The sequence below is a fragment of the Mobula hypostoma genome, chromosome 1 (assembly GCF_963921235.1).
Source record: "Mobula hypostoma chromosome 1, sMobHyp1.1, whole genome shotgun sequence".
NCBI classification, from domain to species: domain Eukaryota; kingdom Metazoa; phylum Chordata; class Chondrichthyes; order Myliobatiformes; family Myliobatidae; genus Mobula; species Mobula hypostoma.
Window position 1 is genome coordinate 202,624,540 of NC_086097.1, and position 18,561 is coordinate 202,643,100.

General features: G+C 38.3%; 2 protein-coding genes across 8 annotated transcripts in view; both read left to right on the forward strand.

The window, feature by feature from the left end:
* mapre2 (microtubule-associated protein, RP/EB family, member 2) overlaps positions 1 to 5,284 on the forward strand; it is a 72,729-nt gene extending 67,445 nt beyond the window's left edge. For all 5 annotated transcript variants that reach the window (XM_063063212.1, XM_063063203.1, XM_063063196.1 and 2 more), the window contains exon 7: positions 4 to 5,284. In XM_063063212.1, the coding sequence (XP_062919282.1) occupies positions 4 to 75 (72 nt within the window). In that variant the 3' untranslated portion in view covers positions 76 to 5,284. The remainder of the gene's footprint in view (positions 1 to 3) is intronic.
* Positions 5,285 to 11,193: 5,909 nt separating this feature from the next.
* Positions 11,194 to 18,561, forward strand: part of spidr (scaffold protein involved in DNA repair) — a 282,041-nt gene continuing 274,673 nt past the window's right edge. For all 3 annotated transcript variants that reach the window (XM_063063232.1, XM_063063243.1, XM_063063237.1), the window contains exon 1: positions 11,194 to 11,295. In XM_063063232.1, the coding sequence (XP_062919302.1) occupies positions 11,278 to 11,295 (18 nt within the window). In that variant the 5' untranslated portion in view covers positions 11,194 to 11,277. The remainder of the gene's footprint in view (positions 11,296 to 18,561) is intronic.

Genomic DNA, 18,561 nt, shown 5'->3' on the forward strand with positions numbered 1-18,561 from the left:
CAGGAGGGAATTGCAGGGCCAGATGACGGCCAGGTACAGGCTGAAGAACTGCCTCAGGAACCAGAAGAATATTGACACCACAAGCATCTATTTGTGAATGAAGAGCACACTGAGGGCTTCATGAAAAGAATTGCTTCAGTTTGAACATTAGCGTTTTATCCTCCATTACTCTGCATCAGCAAAGTACTGTATTCTTTACCCATTATTTTACCATCATGCATTTGCAGCAACTATCTTTGTATAGGAAAATGTGGTAATTTGGGGCTAAATTAACACTTTGCATTACAGCTATGTTTAGGCAGATATATGGTTTGACAACATAATTTCAAAACTATAGTATCCACTGAAGTTTTACAAAGTAGTTTCAGTGATCAGAAATGCAGTATTACAAGTTCATATGCACCGTGTATAGTTTTGAAACCTACATCGAGAAACCCATCACACAGACATTTCTACACAATATATAGGTAATATCAGCCTATTTATAAGAAAACGTCATTGAAGGAATGGGTTCTTAAATCTGTTAAAAAAAAAAAAAAGAAAAAGTCTTATTAAGCTGTATCTTGTTATGAAAATTATTCACAATTTGTTGCATGATAGAGTAGCTTTGTTTTCAGGACATAAATTTCAGTTACTTTATCTTTCTAATTTAATAAATTAGAAGTCTGTTTATATTGTGGTCTGTGTATAAAAGTCTTCTTGAGAAACCTGTTAATGCAATGATGCATACAAAGCCACATTCACCAGAATCTCAGTTAAATATCATAATATTCTGATGGTCTTATGGTTGTCACAATTAAGAAGCAAAGGAAATGAGAACAATAGTAAGTGCATGTAGTTTAGATATGATTTGGTTGCTGATCAGTGATAAAAAGACCTGAATTTGAAGGAGTCTTGACTGGTAGTAACACATTTGCTTTCCTTTGAGACAAGATTCACTAAACTGGAGCTCATTATCTGTTGGACGGAATTTGTGAGGTGCGGTTCTTCCTTCACTCACAAATTTCATTTGTATTTCAGCCAAGGATTAATAATTCAAAAGTCCTGTGGTGACTTATGTGGAACTTATTGACTGAGGAGGAAGATGTGAAAGATCACTTTATAAAGCTTAGTGCCTGCAAATAGAAATATCAGATGGGGTATATTATTGCCATAGATCGAAAAATCAACTGATTTTAGTAAAACCTGCTATATGTATGCATATTTTACTCCTGTTTTGAAATTAATAATTGGTTACACATAACAATGCATTTTTCCATCACAGGTTTGCTAGTTTATTTCATATTCATTTGTCATTCTTGGCCTCCAAAATTGAATTTTTAATGGGTTTGTAAATTGTAAGTTCATTTTGTCACATTAAGCATACAGAAAAGTAAATTATTCTGCTTTTGGTTTACCTATTTCAGTTGCAGATTTGGATAGGAACATACAAATTGGGAGGTGGAGTAGGCCATTGGCCCCTCAAGCTTATGCTATAATTTCATAAGATGATGGGTTACTAACTCCCACCTACCTAGCCCCCACTGTTACCTTTCTCCTTTTGCTTTTCAAGAACCTATCTACCTCTCTTAAAAAGGCTCAAAATCTCTGCTTCTATTGCTTTTTGGGGAAAGAGTTCCAAAACCTCAACCTTAGGGTAAAAAAAATTGCTTTGTTTTAAATGGGAGACATCACCCCCTCCCTTAATTTTAAATAGTGACCCCCCCCCACACCTGTGTTCTAGATTCTTCCATCAAGTTGCCTCTCATCCTTCTAAAGCAAGGTGGATAAAAAGTGTGTTTGTCCAGCTTTTCCTTATAATGCAACCCATCCCTTTCAGGTATGAGCCAGTTAAGTCTTTTCTGAACTGCTTCCACTGCATTGACTTGTTCACAACATGTTTACATTTTTAAGTAAGGAGATCAATACTGTACATTACTCTAGATTTGGTCCCACTAATGCCTATGTGAGTGAGGTGTACTCCTAGCAATAAATATTAGCTTTTGCTCTGACACTTCTGTATCTTGCCTCTGAAATCTCCATTTGGGTCATATTTTTAAAAAATGGTCAATTTCATATTTTCCTACAATATACTCCATTTGCCCTTCTAATAACCTATTTACATATCACTTTCATGGTCTTCTGTTGTACTCTTATTTTTTTCATTTATATTTCTTTGTGTCATCATATTTAGAAACTGTATCCGAAGTGTTCTCATCTAAGTCAATTCTAAAAGTTGTATGTGTGTCCAGCTCTGAATCCTGTGTTACACCACTTATTGCATCTTGAATCTATTATTTTCGTACTTCGAGAAAAATTAAATTTGGCCCATTGTCTTACTGCAAAAAACAAAACTAACCTTGATTATCTTACTGAAACCTCAGTGGCCATTCGTGAAAAAAGTTTCAGATTTCTAATTCCTTTTGTGTGAATAACTATTTGACAGGGCCTCCATAGAATTATTTCTGATAAGCAGCTGTGCCCATCTGTTCAGGACATGCCCACTACAGAATATGTTTCACTATACCCTAACCAGTTTTTAAATTTGTTTTAAATATCTCTATTAAATCACTTAACCTTCTCTACTTAAAAGAATGGAAGCCTTGGCCCAAGTTCTTTGCCCATGACCAATATATCTGCAATAACCAGAAATGAATGTGATGCTGAACTTGTTCCACCTAGATCTTTCATGCCACTTCCAATCACTTGTATCTATCCCTTTTTGAAACAAAGCTGGTGTTCTGCTAGCCTTTTCCAATGATCTATTATGGATCTCCCTTACATTTTGGTGATTTCTGTATTTGAATCCCAAAAATCCACTGTTCCACAGCACTTTGTTTTCTTTCAGTTTAAAAACAATTAAACTCATCTGCAAATCATAAAAATATTAACTTGTATTAGTTGCAGTTTTTGCACTCAATTTGTTAATGTTCCTTTACAACTTGTTTGCTTTTTTTTAAACTGCTCTATCTTGATTTCTATCATTAGCAAATGTAGACATGTTCCTCAATTTTAGTAACATATTAATATCTGTAGACCCATTTACAGATTCATGAAAGATACTGAAGTTCACTTCATAATTTAAGAATGTACACATATCTTCAGGCTTTTATTTCTAATCAACAAATCTCAACTGATGTTAGGTACAGTAATTATTCATAATTCTTTTATTACGTCAATTTTATTATTTCCATTTTAGAATTCCATAAAAAGTTCAGACACTTGGCTTTTGGGTTATTAATGTTCTCAAACAAAACTCATCTAGGTTTGTCAGGCAATGCTTACATTTAACAAATCCATACATTTTTCATGTCCTTAAAGAACTGTCCCGAGGTACATTTCCTAGCATCTGTTCCCTGTTTAAATTGTATGTTTTCTTCCAGTATCTAAAGAAATTCTTTCTCTTTCAACATTGTTTTCTTAATCTCAATTGCTGCCCTACATCCATAAATGAAACTATTGCTGTGAACATAATTAAATCCTCAGACTATTTTTGCATATGGGGGAAAAATGGATTCTTTGCAAAGTTGCACTTATTGTTTATTGGTTTAGTTATCAATGGAGATGGGTGGGGTAGAAATGAATCAGTAGTAATTCTATGGTCAACATGCTAAGCTGCAGCCAGGATTTTTTGGAAACTTTTCAAATCTTTATAGCTTTTAGGTACCCAAGGTTGTTGGTATCAAAATTTTATTGGTGTATATATGTTTATTCTGACATTACCTGGTTGGATATTGTAACTGTGGTTTGTGTAATACGTAATAGAAATATTGGTTAGAATACATTAGGTTGTGTTATTTTCATTAACTGGACTGGTCCCATCAGTTTCCTAACTTGCTCTTAAACTACATTTAAAGTTTCAGATTATTTTTTTAAATATTTCATTCATTTCCAAGTTGATTTAAAAAAAAATATTTCCCTCAAGTAAAAATCTTGGCAACAAGGTGGACTTATTTAAAAATTGCCAAATTTATATTCATGCATCCATACCTGAATTCATAATACAGGATCATTTTAAAGTAGTTTGGGTCCATTTGTCTCTAAATGGCATGGAGATGTGGAGGTGTATGATATTTGCAAATGAAGGACATATTTCAAAAAATTGTTCCAATGTGTGTGATGCTGAAATGCAACTTAGATTTTAAATCCTTGGTTTCAATAGCGAAGACATAGCAAATTCATACACGTAATTTAGCATAAATTAAATTGACACTTGTACTGCTATTCTCAGTATTCCTGATCTACTGTTTTTTTTACACAAAGTATCCCGCCATTTCTTTTAAACCCAGAGAAGATATTGCCCAGGTTTCATTTTCAGCAGCTGGTTGAAGATTATGGACCTAAGCCATAAGTACATCAGAAACTTGTTCATTACAAAGAGTTGAAAACTGATTTGGATAGTTTTGAAGGGAATCCTATCTTAATTTGATATCCTGAAATGGCTAATACAACTCTTTTGGAAAGAAATTATCTATTATTAGAATTAAGTCCAGCTACTCATTCATTATTTTACCGTGCTGCTTAATCTTATTTAAATTCATAATCAATTTTGATTGTACATTTAAAGTTTTGGTTTCATAACAAAGATTAGCCTTTCAAAGGTTGTTCTTTGTATATATTGGTGTATTCAAAAATTATAATGTAAATATTTTATCAGGTTCTTTAGGAGGAGGCATTGCAGCATTAAACTGTATACTTATATCAGTACCCTTTAACATGTCTAAGATTTGGTTTTGATTGTACCATAGCAGTTTCTGCATTTGAATTTAAATCAAAACTGGTGAATGTACCCATGAAAGAATCAAGAATCACAATTGGTCTTGTTTTTGGTTAGTGATGCAAAAAAAAAGTTTTCGAACATGTATTAACATGAGCAAAAAAAAATTCTTGCCACTACTGAGTCCAGTTCTTCTACTAGTTCACCATGCCAGTTAACCTCTCCCCTGCTTTCACCCTACTAATGAAGCTGTACTAATGAAGCTGACAGGCATTTTCTACCCTGCCATCAATCCCTTAGATTTGTGTAGCATGCCTCGTGCACAAGGCCTTCTCTGTTCAAGCATATTCCATTGTGCAATATTGTGTTCATTAAACAAAAGGTTTTTTCCTCACTCTCAAAATAAAACTGATGTTATATAAAAAGCTTGATTCAATTGCATTAATACTTTGCTTCAAAGCATTCCTTTAGTATTCCTTCAAATATGTTTTATAGTATAAACGTAAGCACTGTTTTGAAGGATGCACTGTATGGCATGTTATTTGTTCCCGGTCTGTCATCAGAAGTAAGCTTGCTTCTTGTTTTGTTAATAAACTATTAGTTTGCAAAATGGTGCTTCCACTTCTTCATCACACAATAGTATATACAGAAAGACAAGCTGAATGGGGGGAAAATTAAAGCAAAATAAAACCGTGTTGGAAATGTGAAATGAAACAAAATACTGGAGAATAGCTTATGCACTCAATGGAAAAAGAAAGAGTTGAAGTTTTACTGTCTTTGACCTTTCATTAGATGAAGCAAAGTGCTAGTTAAAACATTTATTCTTTCTTGTTCTGTAAAGATTTCCAAACGTCCAGCATTCTGTTTTACTATTTTTTGGAAAAAAAACAGATGTTAAATGACAAAGTACCTTTTGTTTCTCCCCCAAAATCAGTGCCTGTGTATGAGGGCAGACTAGGTAACGACGAAGTACTAGCAATGAAACTATACTGTGTTTCATTTTTTTTTGTGTTGGCAGTGGAGAACACTGACAAATATATTGAGGTAGTTTCATGGGAATATGAAGGAGGATGTGATAGCCATTGAAGAATGTCATTGTGAGCCATGAGAAATGAACTTTGCGGAAAATTGGTAGCCATTGATGAAAATTATATATTTATTTACAGTTTAGGGCTTTAATTTATGGAAATGTATAGATTCTGTCTCTGTCTCTGTCTCTCTCTCTCTCTCTCTCTCTCTCTCTCTCTCTCTCTCTCTCTCTCTGTCTTCCCCCCCCCCCCCCACACACACACACCCACCTTGACATTGTTTTCCCAACACAACATATCAGGAAGCTGCCTTTTCAGTGATATCACCCAACTAACCTTTCAGTAATTTACATGGATTCCTTCGTGCCATTAAGGTCTTGCATGCCTTTAATGTGCCAGGGCTGACAGCTAAGAATGGAGATAAACTTACCTGTGACAGAGCAGATCAATACTTGCTGGTAAGGACATTAAGAATTCCTCTCAACTTTGACATGAGTGTCTTGACTCCATTCCCCAACAAACTGCCTGATGCTACTTGCTGTCACACTTGGATGTTGAAAGGTCATAAAGGCTATATACCCACTATGAAACAAGGTCTGTTAAAACTTTACCCTGTTGAAATTTAAAATAATACTTGGCCGAGAACGACCTAAATTTACCATTTTATCTTACATTGCTGAGAAAAAGAGGCACATCAGAGAATCTCAGACCATCATGCTATACACTAAGACAGGAGAGAAAGCTGACTGCAATCGTGAAGGAAATGTCATCACAATAGGCTCAAATCTAATGCAGACTGGTGTCATGCAATGCGTCAATGCTCTTGCTTGTTTTCTCAATATTTTTAACGCACAGTTATACCACATCTTCAATTTTCCTTTGTGAGTGGAGCTCATATAAAGGACAAAATGAAAGTAGTGCAACCTTCATTACCTACATTACAGAGCCAAGGTCATTTCAAACCAAATCATGGGACTGCAGTGAGGAGACATCAGTTAGATATGCACATATTTGTTGAACTCTAAATCACTATAACCACATTCGCTAAAACCTGCAAGATGTTTATCTTTTGATAAACATCTTCAGAACAATGGACCTCTACCAACTTTCTGCCAGAGCAGAATGCTGTCCTTCATCAAAAAAAAAGGTGAAAAAACCTTGAAAATATGGACCAATTCTCAGGAAACACCTTCAAGGAAGGTACGTCTTTAATTCATTGGCTGTATAAAGAAACAAACATCAGTGTTTGTTCCAAGCCTGACATTCTTGGCTTAAACATAACATCCCAAATGATTCATGGGAATTCTTGGCCGATGGCCTTTCAAATTAAAGAAGGATTATTGAAGATGGCCTTGAAAATCTCAAATCCGTTTGTTAGGAGCCTTCAGATGCTTGGCGGAATGGAGAGAGCAACTCTTCCTAAATTACCCACCTACAAGATCGTCAAACACCACCTGCCCTCCATTTCTGTTTTGACTCCTTTCAACTCTATAACTTTCTATACTCTCCAATTCTGATCTTTTAAGGATTCCAAACTTCATCTATGCCACATTAGTTGCCCTGTTTCCAGCTGTTTCAGCCCTAAATTCTGGAAATTATTCCTTAAAACCTACCTGGTTTACTGATACCACCACTGTTATAGGCCAAATCAGTTGTGAGGGAATTTGAAAATATGGCTGAGTGGTGTCAAAGCAACAACCTTGTACTCAACATCAGCAAGACCAAGGAGCTGATTCTAGACTTTAGGAGAAGGAAATCAGACATCCATGAGCCAGTCCTCATCAGAGGTAGAGAGGGTAGCAACTTTAAATTCCAAGGTATTATTATTTCAGAGGACCTCTTCTGGGCCCAGCACATCAGTGCAATATTGAAGAAGGTATGGTGGTGCTTCTATTTCCTTAGGAGTTTGTGGAGATTTGGCATGATATCAAGAACTTCATCAAACTTTTATAGATGTGTAGTGGAGAGTATACTGACTGGCTGCATCACAGTCTGGTATGGAAACACTCATGGCCTTGAATAGAAAATTCTGCAAAAATTAGAGGATATGGCCCACTTCATCAGAAGTAAAGCCTTCCCAACAATTGAGCACATCTACGTGAAACACTGTCACAGGAAAGAAGCATCCATCATCAGGGATCCCCACCACCCAGGACATGCTCTCTTCTCGCTGCTGCTATCATGACGAATGTACAAGAGCTTTGGGACTCACACTGCCAGCTTCAGGAAATGTTACTACCCCTCATTCATCAGGGGGTTAACTTCACTTGCCCCATTATTGAAATGTTCCCACAAACAATGGACTCACTTTCAAGGAGTGGTCATCTCATGTTCTCAAAACTTATTGCTTATTTATTTATTATTATTATTTCTTCTTTTTGTATTTGCACACTGTTGTCTTCTGCACTGTGGTTGAACACCCCAGTTGGCAGTTTTTCATTGATTCTGTTATGGTTATTATTCTACAGATTTATTGAATATGCCAACAAGAAAATTAACCTCAGGGTTGTATTTAGTGACATATATGTACTTTGATAAAATTTATTTTGAAACTAGATTTTCCCTACCTGGAAAACTCCATCATAAAATTCTGTATGATATTCCTAAGGAGTATTTTAGTAGTACTTTGACTATATAAATTTAAGTAATTATCTGTAAGGTTTGTTAAAAGCATTAATTATGAAAGTTGCAATACAATACTTCGAAAGTAGACATGAAACAGCTGGGGACAACTTGGAAAATGTGAAAGTGCCACAGCAAAAGGAAAAAAAAAAGTATGGTTACCTTAACTGTAAAGCAATGCTTTTTAAAAATACTTTTCCTTCCTTCACATTTCCCTTAAAAATCCCGTTAATAGCTTCATACTTAGCTCCTACCGTGGTCGACATTCTCATTCAATTCTTAAATCATGTAATTCAGTAGTAAAGCTTGAAAATTGTATTCTTAATAATGTTTTTCTTAATATATTTGGTATACCGTCAAGCTGGAGTTAAAAATTGGCCATCCTGGTGATTATATTAAATGATATTTAAGAAGTAAAAAGTAATAAATACAATACACTTTTAGGCAATCCAGCAGGAAAGACATTTCATGGGCCGAAGTGTATGGGTAACAAAACTTCCTGCAATGGCTTCGATTTCTATTGTTCTCTGTGCAGCGGGGATTTTTGATTTGTGGAGTGGTAGGAGGAAGAACAAGACAAGATGTAGCCAATCCTACGGGACACTGTCTCGGTGTACATTTTTAAAAAAATATTCCATTGAAGATCTTGGTGACTGACGAGCTCTTTTTTTTAAAGATTAACTTTATCACGTGTACATCTAAAAATCGAAATATACATCGTTTGCATCAACATAGCACGCCCACAGCTTACTCACCCGGAGCAGTCTTTGGAAAGTGGGAGGAAGCAGCAGCGCCCGGAGGAAACCCACGTGGTCATGGCAGGAACAGTGCCGGGAATTGAATCTCGTTATCTTGCATGGTTGGTAATGTGTTACACTCACTGTTGCGTGATTATGCCGACCCGAAGTACAGTACATTCATTATATATTCCAATTATTTAATGAAAGAAACTGATCTTGAATTTAATGCCCATGCAAGCAGATATATGAGGTGAACAGTAATGCCAGAGAGGCGAATTATTTGCAAAACTTAGTGTAACTGATTAAAGGAAAAGACAAATTCTGTGTATAACACATGGCCTCCAGTCCTGGCAACATCACAAAGATGTTGCCAGGACTGGAGGCCATGAGTTATACACAGAACCTGGATAAGCTGAGATTTCCACCACCCCCGAGAAGAAGACGCTGGGGTATCTTATGGAGGCTTATTTCATCATGAGTCGCAAAGATTAGGTGGATGGTCAGTTTTTCGAGGCATAGGTGAAAGGGGAAGGATTTAATGTCAACCTGAGGGGGCAAGCTTTTCACGCTTTTTGTTGGTTATAGGGCATGGACTGCCAGAAGGAATGAAAATTTTAAGGGGTTTAGGTAGGTGCATGAATAGGAACGGCTCAAGGGATATTGAGCCAAACACAGGCAAGTGGGTCTACCTCAGTCAGGATGGGCAAGTTGGGTGAAAGAATCTTTGCTGTATCGCTTTATGATACAGTATTTATGAATTGTAGACATGTCATGGCATTCAGCTTAGTCTAATTCCGTTGATAAAGCTTTTGCGAAGAACCTTAGGAGGTTATTATGTTTAAAGGTCTAAATGATTGCCAACATTATTATACTAGTTCCAGATGGCCGCTTTGGGCAAAGGTATTTTCTCGCCATCTTATTATTGGGTTTTCATGACCACACCTTCCAATCATGTCCTCCACAATTAATGACAACATCCCATATCTTCTCGCATGTAAGGTCTCTTTCCTTAATAATGCTGTTTGGTATCACGATCAGGAGTTAATGGTTGAGTTTGATGTTGAACTTTGAAGACGTTTGTCAATTCTTTTTAAGAACAGTGGCCGCTTTGTTAATCGGACATTGGTAACATTTTAATATGTAGAATAATGAGTTACGATTGTAGTGGAATAAATGTGTGCCGCCTTTGTTTCTAATAGTTTGAAACTATTTGAGCGGAAAGTGATTGAATTCAAGCAGAAAGATGAATAAGGTACTTAGATAATAAAATCGTGTTTTTTAAAATAGTCAAACGGAAATTTATTGATTTGCCGATAACCCATGAACTGTTTGACCTGCTGGATCGACCCAACGCTTTTTCTGGTTATCTTTGCACATGTTTGCTTAGGCATATTTGATTGCAGCGCGAGGAATAAAAGAATGAAGAAAAACATTGTATCTGCATATTAGGTCTAAAGCAAAGAGCCGGAAAGCTTCGCTGTCCTACGAGATACGAATGTCTGGTTCGAACCGGCTTTTTGAGGAATCGGAGATGTTCGGACCCGCAATGCCGGTGCAAGTGGCGATTTCTTACGTTTTTATATCAACATAAATTTTATTTACAATAAACAATTATTTACAGGAAGAAACCGTGTAATGTATTTTCATTCTTACAACAGGTGTTCGATTGCATTAAAATCAAAGGCTATATTGCCACTCAAGTGCCTCTCCCCGGGTGGTACACTGCTACAATAATATAGGGGCTTCCTCTCCCAACCGGGCATCTCACTGTTCAGGAGCGGAAGGAATTTAATGCTGTGGCCTTTCCCTACCGAGCCCTGAGAACGTACTCCTGCAGCATGGAGTGTGCCAATGTGCCATGTCCCTGGGTATAGCCCGTAGATCATAGAGTGCTCTGTCCTGCAGCTGCTCTTGATGAACATGAGACATACCCTTATACAGTATAATTCCCCGCAACCCCTCGCACTGAGCAGAGCGGAAGGGAAAGCGGGCGGCACGGACACACGGGAGCGCTCGGCGCCGCTGTCGAGCTGCTCTCCGATAGGCTGAGCTGTCGATCCTCCTCAGCAGAGCGGACAATTTCGCGCAGTCGCAGTGTGGCCTTTCCTCTTGCTCCGCCTTAAAGTTCCGTGTCAACGTGGAGGCGAGAAAACCAAGTCTCTGCTTTAGGGCCTGAGTGGATTGAGCGATAATGGCCGGAGCCAGAAAGGTACATGCTGCATACTGAGACAAGTGCACTATTATTATTTGCACTGCTGGAATTAGGACAGGATTGTGTATTTATGTGAACGCCATCCTATCCCCTAAAACCCTGACCCCACCATTCTCTCTTGTAGTCTGTTCCAACATTATTCATTTTCCCCTTCAGAACCTGTGCTACCATCCTCCCAAAGTGATTGAGTTAAAGCATGTCTGAAACACCAGAAGTTGAAAAAGTGAAAAAGTCTATAAATCAATATTAAGGTTATTGGATATAAACTTACTGAAGTTAAAACCGGGAGCTATTCCAAGTACCCGTAACATATACCTCATTCATACAACAAACATCTGCTAAACTTGGTTGGTCACTTTCAGCTAAAGACTGATTAGTTTCCATATATTACATAGAAACATAGAAACATAGAAAATAGGTGCAGGAGTAGGCCATTCGGCCCTTCGAGCCTGCACCGCCATTTATTATGATCATAGCTGATCATCCAACTCAGAACCCCGCCACAGCCTTCCCTCCATACCCCCTGACCCCCGTAGCCACAAGGGCCATATCTAACTCCCTCTTAAATATAGCTAATGAACTGGCCTCAACTGTTTCCTGTGGCAGAGAATTCCACAGATTCACCACTCTCTGTGTGAAGAAGTTTTTCCTAATCTCGGTCCTAAAAGGCTTCCCCTTTATCCTCAAACTGTGACCCCTCGTTCTGGACTTCCCCAACATCGGGAACAATCTTCCTGCATCTAGCCTGTCCAATCCCTTTAGGATTTTATACGTTTCAATCAGATCCCCCCTCAATCTTCTAAATTCCAACAAGTCATCAGTATAAAAAGTCATTTTAATCAACAAATATTCCCACTTCTAAAGTGGCAAGATTATTGTTGAAGCTGTAACTGAATCAAAAATATGACCCTGTGGAATTTCTACAGTGAGGTTCTAGTCCCAGCTATAATTGTCCAGAATGTATGATTTAAGCTGGTACAGCTTTGACATGATTTTGTTAGAGATGCACCTAATTCAAGGTAATGATGGTCGGAACCCTTAACATTTATTGTTTACAATACATTTAACTTTGCTTGGCACTAAGTGGCTGAATGCTAGGATCTTGCAGTGGGCGGGGGGGGGGGCTAAGATGCTTAATCTTATTGGTGATTCATAATAAAGTGGTTGTGAGTGCTTCAGTCTTGCTTTTTACACTGATACATTGAAATCATTACCAAAGGAATTATCTTTCTTACTGGGCCCTTGAGTTTATGACAGTATATATTTAAACAACTATTTGTTCTTTGTCCTTCAGAATTTATTGTGTTATTGCTGAAATTTTTGTATATTTTGAAATTTTTCTATTATTGGTGTGATGCATGTATTTATGCCTTTTTTCACTTCACCAGGTTGGCTGTTAATTTTCAAAAACCCTTGTTGATCATGATAAACAATGATAGAATGGAATGATTGATTCGTAATGATTGAGTGAGGCTGTGGTGTTGTAGGTTGAAGTGAAATAAATCTGCTGCCGCTGGATCATGGGTACTGGATGTATTCTGAACCATCCTATTTAAATCATGGTAGTGCAGTGACTGACCAATTGCTATGTCCTTTGTAATGTCAGAGGTTTGTCCCTTTAAGGACACAACTTTTAGGCTTCATGACAATATGCCACTGGACTAGTGAGCCTAAACAGAAAGTGCTGGGAAAACTCAGCAAGTAACATCTGTAGAAAGAGAAAAGGTCGACATTTCTGGGTGTGGGCAAGATGGCCAGTGACAAATGGTGACGTCCTGCAGAGAGTTCACAAAACTACTTTTTCTTCTCCTCCTTTAAAAAATACTTTTAATCTGTGTGCGATTAGAGCCTGTAATTTACATTCTGACAATGTATTTTTGGGCGGACTGAGTGATCTGGTGGCTTTGCTGTTTCTGAGAGAATTTGGCATGGTTGAGAGCAAGGTTGAGAACAGAGTGTGTTTAATTGTCGAGCACAAGCCCATAATCGGCACCAGTTCTCAGCCAACTCGCTGATTAAAGCGTCATGCGAGATCGAAATTGATGAGGACGAGAGTGGATGTCGAGTGGGTGTTCAGTGCCGTCTGCCTGCATTTCACCTGTCTCCCTTGACCTCTTGTTCACTGCTGTAGGAGGGGTCTTGGGTAAGGTTTGATCAGTATGGTTTGTGGATTAGACTAAATCTTAGTGGACTCTGCAGCTTATGTTATTACGTGTTTTTGGTTACTGGCAGTCAACAAAGGACACAACATTAAATTGAACTGAACTGAACTAAACAGAACATTCCTAGACTGTCTATGTTTCATATCCTATCTTGTGCTTCTCCGTATTCAGCACCATTTTAAAAAAAAGTGAAAAATTCTTTTTTAGAAAAAGATAGCATCACAAAGATGGCACCAAGACTGGGAATATTCAGGTAATAAGATATTTCTTTGCACTCCCTTATACAAAATATTTCATTGTACTCTCACCAACCCTAAGGATTGGCAAAGGGTTACATACCAAAGATTCAAAGTATGTATACAGTATACAACCCTGAGATTTGTCTTCCTACAGACAGCCATGAAACAACAAAACACAATGGGACCAATTGAAAGGTTCGTGACGTTATCATTCGTTTTTTTTGCCTTAGCATGATTTGTTCTTTGTTTGATGTGTTCTTTGTTTGATGTTTTCTTTGAATGGGTTCCATGGTGAGAGTACAGTGAAATATTTTGTATAGGGGAGTGCAATGAAATATCTTATTACCTGAATATTCCCAGTCTTGGTGCCATCTTTGTGATGCTACCTTTTTCTAAAAAGGAGGTTTTCACTTTTATTTTTAAATGGTGCTGAACACCGAGAAGCACAAGATAAAATAGGCTTTAGTCAGGGGTCTGTGTTGGGTCTGATTATTTTGGATTATGGAATTAATGACCTTGTTGCAAATTTTGCAGACGATGTGAAGATAGTTGGAGGGGCAGGTAGTTTTGAGGAAGCAGAGAGGCTACAGAAGGACAGATTAGGAGAGTGGGCAAAGAAATGGCAGATGGAATATAGTGTCAGGAAGTGTATGGTTATGCACTTTGGTAGGACGAATGAAAGGGTGGACTATTTTCCAAATGGAGGGAAAATACAAAAAAACTGAGGGGAAAAGGGATTTGGGAGTCCTTGTGCAGGATTCCCTAAAGGATAATTTATAGGCTGAGTCTGTGGTGAGGAAGGCCAATGCGATGTTAAACTTTATTTCAAGAGGATTTGAATATAAAAGCAAGGATGTAATGTTAAGACTTTATAAAGTATTGGTGAGGCCTCACTTGGAGTATTGTGAGCAGTTTTGGGCCACTTATCTTGGAAAGGTTGTGCTGAAACTGGAGATGGTTCAAAGGAGATTCATAAAAAATGATTCCTGGATTGAATGGCTTGCCATGTGAAAAACGTTTGATGGCTCTGGGCTTGTATTCACTAGAATTCAGAAGAATGAGGGTGACCTAGTTGAAACCTATCGAATCGTTAAAGGGTGGATATGGAGAGAATGTTTCCTATGGTGGGAGAGTCTAAGACCAGAGGGGACAGCCTCAGAATAGAGGGGTGTCCTTTCAGAATGGAGATGAGGAGTTTCCTTAGTCAGAGAGTGGTGAATCTGATCTGTGGAATTCTTTGCAACCAGCAGCTTTGAAGGCCAAGTCTTTATATTTAAGGCAGAGGTTGATACATTCTTGATTGTTTGGGGCATGAAGGGATACAGGGAGAAGGTAGGAGATTGGGGCTGAGAGAAAAATTGGATCAGCCATGATGAAATGGCGGAGCAGACTCAATGGGCCAAATGGCCTAATTCTGCTGCTATATCTTGTGGTCTTGTGGTATAAGTATTGATCTATCATTTGGAGGAGGGCAAGGCAATAGATGATAAACTGTATGTTTGAAAAGCAGAATCAGAACCAAGTTCTTTTTGTCATTGGCATATGTCTAGAAATTTGTTGTTTTGTGGCAGCAGTACAGTGCGCAATACTAAAATTCATAATAAAAGTAAATAAGCATTGCAACAGGAGTCAAAAAGTGAGGTAGTGTTCTTGGGTTCATGGATGATTCAGAAATCTGATAGCAAAGGTTTAGGGTTATGGTGTGTCTGTTCCTAAAACACTGAATGTATGTCTTTAGGTTTTAGTACCTGTTTCTTGATGATAGTAGTGAAAAGAGGGCATGTCCTGGATGGTGAGGGTCCTTCATGATGGATGCTGCCGCCTTGAGGCATCACCTTTTGAAAATGTCCTCAATGGTGGAGGAGCTAGTGCCCAGAATAGAACTGGCTGAGTTTACAACCCTCTGCAGCTTTTTCTGATCCTTACTAGACAAGTGAATCAACCAGACAGAATGCTGTCCATGGTACGTCTTTACAAATTTGCAAGTGTTTTTGGTGACATACCAAATCATCTCAAATTCCTAATGAAATGTTGTCACTGGTATGTCTTCTTTGTTATTGCATCAATATGTTGCGCCCAGGATAGATCTTCAGAGATATTTACTTGAAACTTGAAACTGCTTAGCCTTTCCACTGTTGACCTCTTGATGAGAACTGCTACATGTTCTCCCAATTTCCTCTTTCTGAGGTTCATGATCAATTTCTCGGTCTTACTGACCATATAACCATATAACAATTACAGCACGGAAACAAACCATCTCAGCCCTTCTAGTCTGTGCCGAACTCTTACTCTCATCTAGTCCCACCGACCTGCACTCAGCCCATAACCCTCCATTCCTTTCCTGTTCATATAGCTGTCCAGTTTAACTTTAAACGACAACATTGAACCTGCCTCAACCACTTCTGCTGGAAGCTCGTTCCACACAGCCACCACTCTCTGAGTAAAGAAGTTCCCCTCATGTTACCCCTAAACTTTTGCCCTTTAACTCTCAACTCATGTCCTCTTGTTTGAATCTCCCCCCCAATGGAAAAAGCCTATCCATGTCAACTCTTATCTATCCCCCTCATAATTTTAAATACCTTTATCAAGTCCCCCCTCAACCTTCTACGTTCCAAAGAATAAAGACCCAACTTGTTCAACCTTTCTCTGTAACTTAGGTGATGAAACCCAGGTAACATTCTAGTAAACCTTCTCTGTACTCTTTCTATCTTGTTGGCATCTTTCCTATAATTCAGTGACCAGAACTGTGCACAGTACTCCAAATTTGGCCTCATCGATGCCTTGTACAATTTCAGCATTACATCCCAACTCCTATACTCAATTCTCTGATTTTTAAAGGCCAGCATACCAAAAGCTTTCTTCTTTCCTATCCACATGAGATTCCACCTTCAGGGAACTATGCACCATTATTCCGAGATCCCTCTGTTCTACTGCATTCTTCAATGCCCTACCATTTACCATGTATGTCCTATTTTGATTAGACCTACCAAAATATAGCACCTCACATTTACCAGCATTAAACTCCATCTGCGATCTTTCAGCCCACTCTTCTAACCGGCCTAAATCTCTCTGCAAGCTTTGAAAACCTACTTCATGATCCACAACTCCACCTATCTTAGTATCTTGCATACTTACTCATCCAATTTACCACCCCATCATCCAGATCATTAATGTATGTGACAAATAACATTGGACCCAGTACAGATCCCTGAGGCACACCACTAGTCACCGGCCTCCAGTCTGACAAACAGTTTTCCACCATCACTCTCTGGTGTCTCCCATCCAGCTGCTACTGAATCCATTTTACTACTTCAATATTAATACCTAACGATTGAACCTTCCTGACCAACCTTCCGTGTGGGACCTTGTCAAAGGCCTTACTGAAGTCCATATAGACAGCATCTACCGCTTTACCCTCGTCAACCTTCCTAGTAACCTCATCAAAACATTCAATAAGATTTGTCAAACATGACCTTCCACACACAAATCCATGTTGACTGTTCCTAATCAGACCCTGTCTATCCAGATAATTATATATACCATCTCTAAGAATATTTTCCATCAATTTACCCACCACTGATGTCAAACTCACAGGCCGATAGTTGCTAGGTTTACTCTTAGAACCCTTTTTAAACAATGGAGCAACATGAGCAATACGCCAATCCTCCAGCACCATTCCCGTTTCTAATGACATTTGAAGTATTTCTGTCAGAGCCCCTGCTATTTCCACACTAACTTCCCTCAATGTCCTAGGGAATATCCTGTCAGGATGCGGAGACTTATCCACTTTTATATTCCTTATAAGCTCCAGTACTACTACTACTTTAATCATCGTAGTTTCCATAACTTCCCTACCCATTTCCCGTATCTTACACAATTCAATATCCTTCTCTTTAGTGAATACCGAAGAAAAGAAATTGTTAAGAATCTCTCCCATATCTTTTGGCTCCACACATAGCCGTCCACTCTGATTCTCTAAGGGACCAATTTTATCCCTTACTATCCTTTTGCTATTAATATACTGTAGAAACCCTTTGGATTTATTTTCACCTTACTTGCCAAAGCAGCTTCACATCTTCTTTTAGCTTTTCTCATTTCTTTAAGATTCTTTTTACATTCTTTATATTCCTTGAGCACCTCATTTACTCCAAGCTGCCTATATTTATTGTAGATCTCTCTCTTTTCCGACCATTTCCAATGTCCCTTGAAAACTATGGCTCTCTCAAACTTTTAACCTTTCCTTTCAATCTAACAGGAACATAAGGATTCTGTGCTCTCAAAATTTCACCTTTAAATGACCTGCATTTCTCTATTACATCCTTCCCATAAAACAAATTTTCCCAATCCACTCCTTCTAAATCCTTTCGAATCTCCTCAATCTTCTTCCAATCAAAAATCTCAACCCTGGGTCCAGATCTGTCCTTCTCCATAATTATATTGAAACTAATAGCATTGTGATCACTGGACCTGAAGTGCTCCCCAACACTAACCTCCATCACCTGACCTATCTCATTCCCTAACAGGAGATCCGACACTGCCCCTTCTCTAGTTGATACCTCTATGTATTGCTGCAAAAAACTACCTTGCACACATTTTACAAACTCCAAACCATCTGGCCCTTTTACAGTATGGTCTTCCCAGTCTATGTGTGGAAAATTAAAATCTCCCACAATCACAACCTTGTGCCTACTACTAATATCTGCTATTTCCTTACAAATTTGCTCCTCCAATTCTCGCTTCCCATTTGGTGGTCTATAATACACCCCCATAAGTTACTGCACCTTTCCCATTCCTCAATTCCACCCAAATAGCCTCCCTAGATGAGCCCTTTAATCTATCCTGCCAGAGCACTGCTGTAATAT